This window comes from Plectrocnemia conspersa, unplaced genomic scaffold (genome assembly GCF_051122295.1).
Source record: "Plectrocnemia conspersa isolate PC_06_02 unplaced genomic scaffold, ASM5112229v1 ptg000010l, whole genome shotgun sequence".
Lineage (NCBI taxonomy): Eukaryota > Metazoa > Arthropoda > Insecta > Trichoptera > Polycentropodidae > Plectrocnemia > Plectrocnemia conspersa.
The window spans coordinates 3,017,630-3,032,790 of record NW_028277174.1 but is presented as its reverse complement, the minus strand read 5'-3'; the positions used below and the strand labels follow the sequence as shown (position 1 = coordinate 3,032,790).

The 15,161-nt window shown below is 29.5% G+C and overlaps 1 protein-coding gene across 1 annotated transcript; it reads left to right on the top strand.

Moving 5' to 3' along the window:
* The first annotated feature begins 6,073 nt into the window (after nt 1–6,073).
* LOC148230335 (uncharacterized) lies at nt 6,074–13,539 on the top strand. Its single transcript, XM_088195511.1, has 10 exons — nt 6,074–6,177; nt 6,251–6,415; nt 7,063–7,159; nt 7,232–7,384; nt 7,987–8,121; nt 8,706–8,712; nt 10,976–11,087; nt 11,161–11,325; nt 13,009–13,105; nt 13,189–13,539. The coding sequence occupies exons 1-10, from the start codon at nt 6,163–6,165 to the stop codon at nt 13,365–13,367; spliced, it is 1,125 nt and encodes a 374-aa protein (XP_088051637.1). The 5' UTR covers nt 6,074–6,162; the 3' UTR covers nt 13,368–13,539.
* Nucleotides 13,540–15,161: the final 1,622 nt, after the last annotated feature.

The window sequence follows — 15,161 nt, the reverse complement described above, 5'->3', positions numbered from 1 at the left end:
AGCTGGAAGAAGAAGAAGACAGTTCAGCAAATGGCGCTTCGATTCGAAATCAGCCCGAAGTTCGAACACTCGTAATTGATCATTGCCGTGTCCCAGTGGCACGAAATAATAATACACTTTTATTGAAATATGTGCTCTCGTAACCGAAGCCAATTTACATTTCTGCGTGCGACGTAACACACGGCAAAAGTAGAAAACTGGAGGAATAATGATCGCGATATTGATACTTCCATTCATATACATATAAACGTACCTAAAGGCATTCCGTTTGCTCGAATTACCTCATAATACGCGGAAAAAAGCATTGTGTGTTGAGCAATCATCATTTTTATTTCGATTGGCGTCAACACTATCCGCTTCCTGTCATATGTCATAATTTTAATATGTGACCTAAACAGAGAAAATAGTGTCTATATACAATATATAAAGTAAATTACAAAAGTTCAAATTTTTATCTATAATAATTAATTAATAATAATAATAAGTAAATATATTATACACTTTTGAAATGTATTGATTGCGTATAATAAAAACGTATTTATTTGCTATAACAAAGAGAGGGGGAGAAAGATTATACATAAAAAATAAAATAAAATAGCAATTTATATAACGAAAAGAATTTTTATTGCAAGCAAAATTAAAAGTACTTCAAGAAAATATTAATAATAATTAATTTTAAACAAAAATATAAAATAAAGAGATAAAATTAAAAAACAATATTGAGACTGAGTATATTGAATGCTTAGACTCAAAGAAGCAATGAAAACATATTAATAAAATTGCTCAATTAACGATAAATGTTAAGATTTTTATGAGGTCAAAATGCAACCAAATCTAATGAATGTTTGCACAAAATGCCTACGCCTTGAGTTTCCGAAAGTATCGGATTTAATGCTCCATTATGCTTCCTGTTCCAAGGCTGAGTTTTTAATGTATTTTTTGCAATATAGCATAATCACAGCCGAAAGTAGTGCTCGTAATGACCGATTGTTTTAATAAAATTCTTTGTTAATAAAATCATGTTTTTAAGTTATAAGAAATCATATATAAAAAATATATGACATTCGCCATACTATTTAATTAAACATTATGAATGCAACACGAAAAAACGCTTCAGTTGACTGAAAATCGCCTTTAATCGGTTCGGTGATTGTTATTTATTACATTTTAATTGACTAGTCACGATCGTAGCACAGCAGTCAAAGCATGCCAGTTTTTTAGAGACTAATGTTTCACAACTTGGCGCTTTAAATTTATTTTTGATTATTGAATCCCCATATAAAGACACCCTTTTCAGCAATAATGATACATCTTGAGGAATGTTCTTAATAACTGTTTCATGAGATTAACGAAGTGTGTGAAAGTGTGAATACCTAAATTTATATGTAATCCCATTTTGTATAATAAAAAACTTAGTAAAATGAAACACTATAACTTTTCTTTATGACTTAATATTTTATTAATAAATAATTTGAGTTTCTGGCAGATACAATTTTGTAATATAACAAAACTGTTACATAAGCTTTCATATAAAAATATGAAATATAATAATAATCAATTATTATGAAATAGTGATAGGGAGAGCATTTTTTTGGAATGAAGGTAGCGTGCCTGAGTTTTAGTAGATCAGGCTGCCTTTTTTCGTTTATGCAACGAGAAAACTAGAGGGACTAAATTTCACAGTGTGCTTTATAGAATACTATATTATTTTCAATCGAATACTATAAATGCAATTTTTATTCTAATTGACATTGAAAATACTCATAATCAAAAAGGCCCACAAAAAACATACAATAATTTAAATTTCACCATAAATAAAATCATAAAAATATACTTTTATAGACTTTGTGGCATACGTTGACTGGATTAAAAATATCATCATACCGATAACATGTTTTTGAATGAAGCACGTTGACAAATTAGAAAATATTAGTACTAAAGACTAAAAATATGTCATAAAAAATGCACTTTACTAAAATTCTGCATTACAAGAAGTATATTTATGCCTTCATATGCATAGACCACCAGTATAAAAAAATAACAATTTTTTGGTATATAGCTGCGGAAAAAAAATGTCGTTAACAGATTTAAAAGGGTACCCTGTTAAAATATTGGATAGTTTTAAAGTCAGTGCACACACAAATGCCAATTATATCATAGAACCAATTGAAAAAGAAGCAAATTATGCAGTTTATTTTTTATAAATGGAATTTCGTGCAAATTCATTTACGCCCCATCAGCTCTAAATCATAAAAATAATATATTTGAACACAAACAGCACACCAAAACCGAAGCGAGTCATTTAAATAGAAATATTTTTTAGAATCCCAATCCATCATGTAGTTCTTAAATCACCATTTTACATTATTAAACACCTTTTGTTAGTGGTAACGCATTATACAATCTACTAAAGCTTCCCAGCTGAAAGTCGATACAATTATTACATGACAATGGCAAAACCAATATAGCTATGACCGACCGACCGCAAAGCCATAGCACACATTCTCCGCAAAGTAGGTATTGTGTGTTGCCCTACAAAAGTGAAAGAACAGCCAGCGAATGATAACAAGAAAGTTCCACTTCCGCGCCATGCCGTCAATATTATGAAAGACGGTCATTATGCGACCTAGGATTAACAATTTTGCCATTTTGCGTTTTGAAATTCGATTCGATCCCATGGCACGAAGTGCACGCCTACCCCACCTCGGATGACAGTTTGGCGGAAAATGGAAATCGCAAACCACTTATCGACTTATCTGGAGCAGAGGTGCTCAAACTGTATTTTACAATATTTTAGAAAAATCTTAACACCTAACTTATGTTTCTATGTTTCATCTAAAACCGGCGTTTCTGGTCGATATAATAAGAAAGGAGTTGAAGAGACGGGTTAGAAATATTGTATTGCAAAAAAGGTACAGAAACAAAATGATTAATCGATGGATTGAGATTGCAAGACAAGATTGAGTACAATGGAAAAAATGGTTTAACAATTTTTGAGAACAAAAAGAGCAATAACAAAAGTGCATTATAGAATGCGAATTCTATCAAATCGCTTGTTGAAATACTTTGGAATAATTTGGCAGATAACATTCGACATTAGTTTGCGTTATAATGAAGTGAACACAATCAACGCCTACAAATAAATTGTGAGACAGCAGACTGAAACAGTTTATTCAGTTAATATGTACAATTTTCTTTAGAGAAATAGTGTCGAGCTATATTTCGTAGACTGAGCGCTGGTGTCCTCTGGATAATCCACTAAGGTGTCTTACATTTGTTGTTGTTGTTTGTTGTCTGCCGTTACGAACAAATGATCATCTATCGATGTGACAAAGTGTCAGATCTTGATTCGAGACGAATCACAGATGCAGATGTTGCTTTGCCAATTGCATCGCTTGCATATTCGACCAATGAATATGTTCACGTATTGAATAAGTAAAACTGCAAGATGTGACGTTTTCGAAGGTCGTTAATGCAAGTAGTAAGTATACTTATTTATGGACGGAGTTTGATTATACGGCATAATTGAGCAAAATAATCCCTGCTCCATTCATGAAAGCTACTCGCAAAAAACATATAGAAGGGTTTGCAAGAACTCGGACAAACTCGGCTTTTAAATAAAATATATACTTTAGACTACCTGATTTATACAACACTGCTCGGTCCCAAAACCCGAAACGATAAATCAATAACACTGCTAGAATCATACTAAAAAAATATTTTGCGATACCACAATTAATGAGAAATAATACGAAACCAAACTTATGTTTTTATGTTAAACTCAAAACCTCGACTATTCTGAACTGTTAAAATCAATTCATAAATGATGATTAAATATTATAGCAATAAAATCGAAAAAAATAGGATTTAAGATTCTTTTAAATAAAATGTTGATCCATTATCAATTGTTAAATTAATATTAAAAAAGGATAATCAAATATTATATTTTAGTATAAACTGAATTATATAATCACAAGTTGTTAGTCGACATTATTTTATTAAGTATGTAAATTTGTAAATTTATGCCATTTCTTAGGATTATGAAAGCAAAATATTTACAAAGTAGTAAAATCTCTTTCACCCTGTAGATTTACAATGATACCTAATGGGCGCTTCAAATCGCAGATTAAGTACATAGACTTGTGGTCAGTTTTGTAACGCAATCGACAAAATGTCAGCCAATGAATTATAAAGAATGACATGCAAAACACTTTTACTCAATATTTACGTAAAGTTGAATGTTAACTCGTGCTAGGTCGTAGTAACTAACAACTTTTACTATGAAATATTGATATGCATATCTATTTTCAGCAGTTGCTACATTAAACTATATCTTATACTCTTATCTTAACTATAAGTTTATATATCCATACAATAAAAAAGAGAATCTACATCCAGTTCTGTACATCGAAGTATTAACAGCACACTTAGCATTCCCAATTAGACACGAAATTAAAATTTCGAGGATCGCCGAGTTTCGCGCTTGTCTGCTCATTCATATCTTTTCGTGCGCGTTCCAATTATTAACTATTTATGCCATTGAAAATAAATTCTCTCATGCAAAATTCATGAAATTACAAAAGTTTTTACTATGCATAATAAGCTATAAATATATAATTCTGTTTGTAATGTTTCAACTATCAAAATGAAATCGTATAATTTAATTTAGAGTGTACATAAAAGATTGTTATTCAATACGCGAGTTGCAACATAACACTTTTGATCAATAGGTATGAAAATTTCTACGAAAGCATAATCGAATTTTATTGCGCGGAACGATGGATGTGTTGTTTGGCTTTTATAAAATTTCACAACGGGTCGCTAAAACGATCGTTACAATTTCGATATTGGCGATCCGACAACATTCTAAAGTATCGAACTGTGGGTAGCAAGTGTTACAGAATTATTAAATAACCAGGAACTCGAATATTAATTAAAATATCGGTTTAAGTTCTGGTTTTATTAACCGCACTGCAATGGTAACGATGCATTTTGTCGCAACGAAGATCTTGATCTGATTTGGTGCTCTATTATCTCGCAATAATACTATGTCTACTAGAAAATTATGTGCTGAATATACTATGAGCTTATTATAATGTAAGCAAACAAAAATATAATAATATGTATATGATAAATCTATTATGAATCACATTTACAAGCAAAAGATTGGTTGTAAATATGATTTATAATCACGTTTTTTTTGCATGAAATAAGTTATATTTTTATTTGACAAAAATTGTCTAATAAAATAACAAATTAAATTATTACTTAATCTGTCATTTTTATAAAAGCAAAACTATTTTTTTTAATTACATAAATGCTACGCATAATATCGTTCTGTAAAAAAATCCATAATAAGTCAAACTATAATTTTTCACCCTTAAAAATTTATGTATATTAAATTATAATAATAATGTTTTATGTTTATTTTTTTAGTGTGTTTTTTTTATATATATTTTAAAGTTGTTATTTATTATTACATATTATTTTTATATTTAATAAACTTAAGATCTTACAAATGTGTAGTCAGCTTTTTTAACTAATATTATTCTGGCACACCCAATTTTTTGTCGATATTCCATTTTTTAAAGTTACGTATGACGCGTTAATTACATATCAAAATATATATTTTTTTTAATTTAGTAATATTTTTAGCCCAAATATATTTTTATATTTATTTTTGCAAGAAATATATTTTTTTGTATAAATATATTTCAATATAGTTTCTTTATAGATATATTATACATACATATGTACCTACATATTTAGTATAAACATTTATTGAAAACAAAGTTGTTTCAATATAAAATTAACGAAATAGTAGTAGTCTAATAAGTAGCACTAAAATAACTAACATAAATGTGCATTTTTTAGTAAAAAAAAGTGTCATTTTTAAGAAATATTTTATACAAAAAAAATCACTAATTATAAATTATGGCCAAAACTATATCATAATTTAACAACAAAAGCCTCACAAGCCACCTGTTTTCGAGTGGGGGCACCAAAGAACAATACTGACACAACGTTAGTATAAATACCAGACGTTTGAACCAAAACGATATCAGTTCGATTCCTGTCTCGTGTTCAAGCACACAAGAAGAGGAAGAAAGTGACCGTTCTTTGCTTATTCTCAGTAGTTTTGAGTCGAAAACAAAACCAAAAATGCGCGCATTCCAAGTAAATAACATAGTACATATAATAAAGTGTTAGATTCATATAAGAACATCTTAAAAGTGTAATCTGTTTGAAGGTACTGTCAGCCCTCGCTCTCGTCGCCGCCTGCAACGCTGGACTCATCGGATATGGTCATGCTGATCTTGGCCATGCCGATTTGGGTTATGCTGGACATGGACATGAGATCGCCGTAGGATTATCTCATGGACATGAAGGACACGAAGAACACGTCGATTACTATGTAAGTATTGTTTTATACTAATCAACGATTAATAGTTTAATGGAATTGTCGGTAATAAGTTGAGCTTATATATGAAGCTTTTCCAAAGTACTTTGATTTACTTCTTTTTGATAATGTAAGGACATGAATACCATAAATACTTTATGTATCAGTTTTATTTTCATAAGCTTGCTGCGCCTCTTTAATATTCCATCTACTACCTCAACATTTTATTTTAATAAATCTGAGTGTAAGAAGTCATTTTTAGTTTATTGACTTTCATCATTAAAAAATATTTTCGTGTACTATATATACTTTAAAGGCCTAAGATTTTGCTTTAAATACCTTTTTATCATATGTCTCGCTTATTTTTTAACGTTTTAGTGTTATATTATACTTACATAATTATGAAAGCTTACAGCTAAATCGACACGTATATTCTGTTATATAAAAGTCAATAAATTAGATCTCAAGCTTTAACTATAAAATAATCATTAATTGTCTTTATGTGTTTTATTTATTATAACGATTGTATTAATTGAATTATTTAATCACGTGACGTAATACAAATTCTATGAAAACAGTTACCAATAAAATTACACAAATTTTAAAAGTGATAGTTTGTTATTATATATTAATAAATTATCAATAATTTTAATTTTTAACAGGCTCATCCAAAATACTCCTTCGACTATTCAGTGAAGGATCCCCACACCGGAGATAACAAGAACCAGTGGGAGCACAGAGATGGAGACGTAGTAAAGGGTAAGTCCAAAGCTACCTATCAGTCACCTACAAAAGTAAGGAAATATTTCACTAACGTTTCAAAACTTTCAGGAGCTTACTCCCTCGCTGAAGCCGATGGAACTACTCGCATCGTCGAATACACCGCCGACAAGCATAATGGTTTCAACGCTGTTGTCAAGAGGGTAGGACACGCCACCCACCCTCAGATCTACGGACACGATAGTGGACATGAAGCTTACTACGGCGAACACTATTAAATCTTCTGAAAATTTCTTCTCGAGACTCGCGCTTTCCCTGCTATTGTTGAGCAATGTCTTAAGGAAGTGCTGATGGTCGATCGACTTTCAATGGCAGTCAGGAGGGCATTGTAAATATTATTTTTATAATATATAGAATCTTGTGATTCGAGCCAAAATATATGTATTTCACTCTTACGCTATCTCTATGTTTTCTTTTATTTTTATAATGTTTTTATAATATGTAAGAAATAAATTTAATTAAAATTAAAATGATTTTTATTATATTCGATACAACGTAAAGGATATTTTATTAGGTTGTTTTATTAAACAACCTAATAAAATCAATGTTTTTATAACATCACAACCAGATCTTTTGAACGACTATTTTTTATAGCATTAAAAAGATAAAAACAACTAGCAAGAAAAGCTTGCTAGCATATTAATCCCAGAAAAATTAGACTTTTGTGCGTAAATGGTGCACGATAGACAATGCGTCCACTTTTTCTGATTGAATAATCAAGCGATGCAATTGGCCCACCATCATCCGCATCTGTGATTCGCCAGAGATGTCTCGAATCAAGATGTGACCCTTGGTTACATCGACAGACGATCACATGATTCAAGACGAGACGCTGAAAGACTATTCGAGATGGCAGGCGATCAGAAGCAAGCTCAGACAGCTGACGGAATTCGAGGCAAACCACGAGAGATTAGCATCCATAAGAGAGACATCATTCTGGGGTTTATTTTAGATGCAAAGTTACACCCCTTCGGCAGCAAAATCCGATAGTATATCGAAGAAATAAGTGTAAATGTTAAAAAAAATGTAATCCGTAGAATGTTTAGTAGTAAAATCAAAAAAATATTGTATGTTTATATCACATTAATGCGACGAATTCTTAAGAGAGTAACTAAAAAAGTCTTCACAGTATAAAGATTCTATATAAAAATCGGGTTATAAAAATGTCTAATATCACATATATTTCATTAAAAATTTATTTTTATTTATATAAATTAAAAAACTGTAAAATTAAATTTTATTAGACTAATAATTTAAAAAAAATATCAATAATTTAATTATATAAATATTTATTGATATTGTAAATACAATCAATCATATGAATTTGTAGAAAGAGATATAAAAGGTTTTTGGGTAAATTTAAGCAAAATAAAAAAAATTACAAATAGTCATAAACACAAAAATTCTTTCAAATAAAAATAAGTTTTCGAAAAATTATCATAAAATTTCTCAACACACGGCCTAATTACATTTAATTAAAACTCTATTAGAGAAATTTGATATCTTTTTAAAATTTAAATTTTAGCTTGGATGTAACATGACAGAATTAATTTACTACATTAAATCATCAACAAAGGCTACTCTTAAATGCACTACCAACAAATTCAACTTCTTAAACATATTATTTTAATGCAAATACAACAAATTAACAACCATACGTTTTTTGTTGTTAAAAATATTATTAAAGATTACCTTTCAAGTAATAAAAATTACCTGGGTAAATATAAAATTAATACCTATATATATAATATATCGTTATTAAACCTATACATATAAAAATAATATATCTAAGATTCCACATTATTTTACTACTAGTATTTCTTTGTAAAGTTTTGTATTAAATTATTTATGGCCGGGAAACGCATATGTACGTCTTTTTAAATTCTTGCGTAAACGCCCAGGAATACAAAAAGGCGTAATTTGTTTCTCTATAAACTATTTAACTTATTTATTATTTTTACAGTATATACATATACATTTTTAGCTTTTGAAGAAAAAATGTTATGCATTAAAATTGTTTTTCAGAGGGTCTTTAACTAATCGATTTCATAATTTCAGTAAAAAAATGTTTTTTTTTTATTTATAAGTCGCTACAAAAATAGTGCTAAAATTTTATTTACAAACTAAAGTAAATAAATATATAAATAAAGTAATAAAATAAATTTTTGTATTTTATTATAATTAATATTAAGTAATTCTGAAATGAATATCGTTTTTTGAATGAAACAAAAAAACAATTATAAATGTTAGTTTTTATTTTATTGATTTAACCACTCACCACTCGTTCAATTTTATAATTCAATTTAATTTTTATTTTTCAATTTAATTTTATAATATTAATTTTTCTTTTCAATGTTTCTAAATTTTAGAAATAATAATTGTTTTTTTTTCAATAAAAATAATTTTCAGTTCCCGTGATTTTTCGGGATTCTTCGAATTCACAATCCCGATTTCTGGGATTGAAAAAATCCTCGGGAACAACTCCCACTATTTGTAATATAATCATTCTTAACTCTTTGAATTTTTTTGCCTGGCAAATTTTTATGGAAGTCGAAACTAAATGTTTGCTAACCGTGATTCCTATACTCGGTCATAAATTTTATATTATCCAGCATTTTTTTATGGAGTGCTGTTCGGAACTATTTGACTTTGATTAACGATCCAGCCGATCAAAATACAGGCTTTATGTTATTGTTTGGCCGGTTCATAATGCACAACCCTTTTGAAATTGAAAAAAATAGAGACAAAATATATGTTTTATATAATAGTATGTTTGGGCTTTTAAGTAGGTTTTAATACTTGGCTTTTGGATAACCAGTATTCGTGTCATACAACGCCAATTTCTCATCTTTGGTTAGCAAATAATCGAGAAAAGCTTTTAGGGTATATAGATAAGCGCCGATTTGATTTTTTCTCTCAATTCCTGTGGAACCAATATACCTTATCTCCAAGCCTTCCCAATATGTTTTATGTGTCTATGTACTGTTGAACCGGAATGGTTTAATTTCTTGACCAGCTGATGGATAGTTTAAGTAAGATTTGCTTTTATTTCTGCAACCATGACATCATCGTCTATTTTTGCTTGACTCCCACATCCAAAACTATACTTAATATCGTATTTTTTTGTTTAAATTTTTTTAGCCATCATTGACATTTGCAGTTATGTAATGAATTACTTATTATAGTTTTTTCATTGAACAGATGCCAATTTTTTTAAGAAATTCATTTACCATGCAATTTTGTATGAATTCTGCCTTCATCTATGAATGTAGAGTTAAGATCTGCACTAACACAGATATAGCAAAAATCTTACTTACATAAGAATCAATATTTTTTTCGCTAAGACAATTTATTTTTAATAATATTTTCTCATCCACGGAAAAACGGAATATTTACGCTAAATTTGCGTAAACTCTTCGGCTTCTTAGACCAACAATTACATGTTTTCATTATAAAAGTTTTAGTCAAAGTACTATAAAAATCCGTTTATGTAAAGTTAATAAATCAATGATACGATCTTAGTTACGTAAAGGGAAACGCATCTGAAACATTACTCAACCGAATCAACACTCTAAATTTAATCAAATCAAGCAAAAATCTAGATCGAATACTAATTTTTTCCATAAATATTTTCGCGTAATTAACTCTCGTTGCACCATGATCGCCATCATTAACCACACAACCAACATCAGAAGCCACCCAGCCCACCTGTTTTCGAGTGGGGGCGCCGAAGAACAATATTGACCAACGACTCGATAGTATAAATACCAGACGTTTGAACCAAAACGGTATCAGTTCGATTCCTGTCTCGTGTTCAAGCACACAAGAAGAGGAAGAAAGTGACCGTTCTTTGCTTATTCTCAGTAGTTTCGAGTCGAAAACAAAACCAAAAATGCGCGCATTCCAAGTAAATAACATAGTACATATAATAAAGTGTTAGATTCATATAAGAACATCTTAAAAGTGTAATCTGTTTGAAGGTACTCTCAGTCCTCGCCCTCGTCGCCGCCTGCAACGCTGGACTCATTGGATATGGTCATGCTGATCTTGGCCATGCCGATTTGGGTTATGCTGGACATGGACATGAGATCGCCGTAGGATTATCTCATGGACATGAAGGACACGAAGAACACGTCGATTACTATGTAAGTATTGTTTTATACTAATCAACGATTAATAGTTGAATGGAATTGTCGGTAATAATTTGAGCTTATATATGAAGCTTTTCCAAAGTACTTTGATTTACTTCTTCTTGATAATGTTGAAACATGAATACCATAAATACTTTACATATCAGTTTTATTTTAATAAGCTTGCTACGCCTCTTTAATATTCCATCTAGTACCTCAACATTTTATTTTATTAAACTTGAGTGTAAAAAGTCATTTTTAGTATATTTGCTAGCATCATTAATAAACATTTTCGTATACCACATATAATTTATAAAAAGCCTGAGATTTTGCTTTAAAAACTTTTTCGCGTATTTTTCAACTTATTTTTGATCCAATTTCACTTCACTTCATCCACTTTTATCACTATTCTTTAACTTAAAATTTCTAGATCATCTAAACATCAACTTGTATCAAACAATAGGAGCTTTATTTTAGAATATAGCTAAAGCGTTTGAAATTTTATTTAAACTAAATTAAACATTGCGTATTTAATTATAAAACCATTTATTTAGTCATAGACTTATTATGGCTTAATCCTTGGATCAATTTAATTAACTATTTTTTTCCAAGCAAAACAAAAATAATTTTACTGCATTATTCACAGATGTCATTCTATACTCTTATAAAAATTCTAAACAAACAGTATTCCACCTTTAAAAAACTAAATTGTTTGATAAAAAAAACAATGCTGTCAATGCTGTCAAAAAAACATAAATATTACATGCTACAAATAAACTTCTTCAGCTTGGTAGGTTAAGACCAAGTACTTGGGTTCAACTTTAGATTCAAAACTAGCATTGTTTAAGCGTTTCATAAAGCTTCTAATTAATTTTAAAATTATTTCACATTATTTTTTCTTTCTCTCTTTTTTCTATAAAACAATAAAATTAAAGGAGAAGAACAAATTTAAATTAATAACTGGGTAAATTTATATATGCCACGGAACTGATTTATTAAGTATTAATCACTGCGTAACAGCAAAAAAACTTACTGTTGAGAATGGTCATCATAAAAATGCATTTATATAATCACTAAATAATTTAACATAGCTATAAAAGTTTAACGCTGAATTGACACGAAGTAGAAAAGAAAAAGTATCTTCTATTATGTAAATAAATATACATAAAACTTCAAACATCAACTGTGGAATATTTATCGATCACATATAATTTTATGATTGTATAAATCGACAGTTAAAATAACTTTCATTATAAATTAAATTCCTCACACTTAAAAATAGTAATGATTTACTTATTATTATTTTTTTAAATTAATTAAATAAAAAATATAAAAGAAACATAAATTTAATGAAAATGATAATTGGTTAATGAGTAATTTTAATTTTGCAATTCGTATTAATTATTTTGACAAAATAAAAAAAATTGTTTAATTAATGAATTTTAAATCATTAAAATTAATATTTAAATTAACAAGTAAAACTCAATACGAATATAATAAATTAAATAAACCATTTTCAGCTAAATGTTATTTTTCGAAATAAAATTGTATATTTGCTTAATTATTATTTTCATTGTATTTTAAAATAATAAATATATATTTAAAAAATATTAATGATTTAATAATTTATGCATAAATTATTTACATTAACATTATTTTCATAATTTATTAAATTAAAATTTTTTTTTTTAAAAACAGGCTTATCCAAAATATACATTCGACTATTCAGTGAATGACCCACACACCGGAGACCACAAGAACCAGTGGGAGCACAGAGATGGAGATGTAGTAAAGGGTAAGTCTAAAGTCATCTATCGGTCACTTGCTAAACTAATAAAATATTTTATTGATGGTTCGAAACTTGACTAAACTTTTCAGGATCTTACTCTGTTGCTGAAGCCGATGGAACTACCCGCATCGTAGAATACACCGCCGACAAGCACAACGGTTTCAACGCCGTTGTCAAGAGAGTAGGACACGCCAGCCATCCTCAGATCTATGGACATGACAGTGGGCATGACAGCGGACATGAAGCCTACTACGGCGAACACTATTAAATTTTTTGGAAATTTCTTCTCGAGACTCGCGCTTTCCCTGCTATTATTAAGCAATGTCTTAAGGAAGTGCTGATGGTCGATCGACTTTCAATGGCAGTCAGGAGGGCATTGTAAATATTATTTTTATGATATATAGAATCTTGTGATTCGAGCCAAAACGTATTTATTTCTCTCTTACGCTATCTTTATGTGTTCTTTATTTTTATACTGTTTTTGTAATATTTAAGAAATATATTTAATTAAAAATAAAAATGATTTTCATTATATTCAATAACTTCTTCAAAGTTGGCCCAATGATATATGATATAAAACACTAGCGTGTCTTCTAAGGCCCTCCACACACACGAGTTGCAAAACAGTTGCGCATGCAACTATTTGGTGACCACGCCTGTGTACGGGAGTGTGTGGTGAAAACCAAACCGATTTCAAATCAGTCAGCAACTGGTTTTTTCCTAGTCACAAAACATTTGCGTTGCATGGTTGCACGTGTCTTCACAAAAAATTCAAGAAATGAGTGAAGCGGTCAAGTCGTAAATTGTCGTTTACGCTTTAAAATAATGTTTTCAGCAGTGCCTCAATTTCACCAATATATAATATATTATAGAAACTATTATAATATATAATACATATATAGTTAAAAATGTAATGTTTACTTCTTTATTGGAGTTTTGTAATTTTATATTTGGATCAAAATAATAAAAATCTTCTTTATAGAAAGAGTAAGCATCCTCAACAATTCCAGGTAAGAATCTTTGGACATTCTATAGATTGTTATAAACTTTTTGTCTGTTTGATTCAGTGGTTCTGCTGCTACAAACAGATTTGACTTGATATTTCTCTGTATATAGGGATGACACCAATATTCCCTGCTCTAATGCTCTAATAGCCAATTAAGTCTTTTTCATCTGAACTACTACTTGACATTTTGCGAAAAACAGCTTTGTGACTACAAACTTATAGAGAACTTTGCTCCGAATAATCCAGAATCAGTTGCGCTCGTGTGCGGTGTGAGGTTTTAATTTGATTGCAAACTGGTTGTGTGTGTGACTAGTATGCAACAAATTTGCAACTCGAGTTGCAAAACAGTTGCTCCATGTGCGGAGGGCCTAATCCTCAATACATTTAGTATAGTCTTTAGCTCAAGTGGTGATATTACATTTATCTTCTCTCAAAGATAATAAATTGTTTTCTTTTCAATGTCTTATTCTACAGAAATAGGAAAAAGACGCATTTAGTTATATATTCGCTGAATACGGTGGCTGCGGCATCATGACGGTATAGTTTTTGCTTGAAGTTATTGTGGTGAAAAATTTAAGAGTTGTTTGTCTACAATGCTAATAGTATATTTTATATTGGTTCACGCAAACGGCATAAAACTGCAAGGTATTAATCCTTATTGGTCGTAAGATCTTTTAGTAAGAATTCGTAGTGAGGCAGATAAGAACCATTATAATCAAAGAAAACAATAAACAAAACTTGAAGTGCTTTTTTGTTTTTTGCTCATTAATACCATTATTTAACAATTGATTTGAAAATTATTAGCAATAATGCTTTAGTGGAAATTCAATAGTTTTAGAATAAATTTTGCTGCAAAAATATAATTAGGCGATTATTAGTAACAGAAATGCTAGAACGCTAATCTCACTTGTCATCTTCAACGTTCTCTTGAATCGTTTTTACTGTCAAGACTATCTATTGAGTGTGAGACTAAATTTTGTCACGATTTCTTGTTATGAAGTATTTGAAACTTACTCTGCAAGTAACAAGCATTGTGACAAGTGACAAGCGCATTGG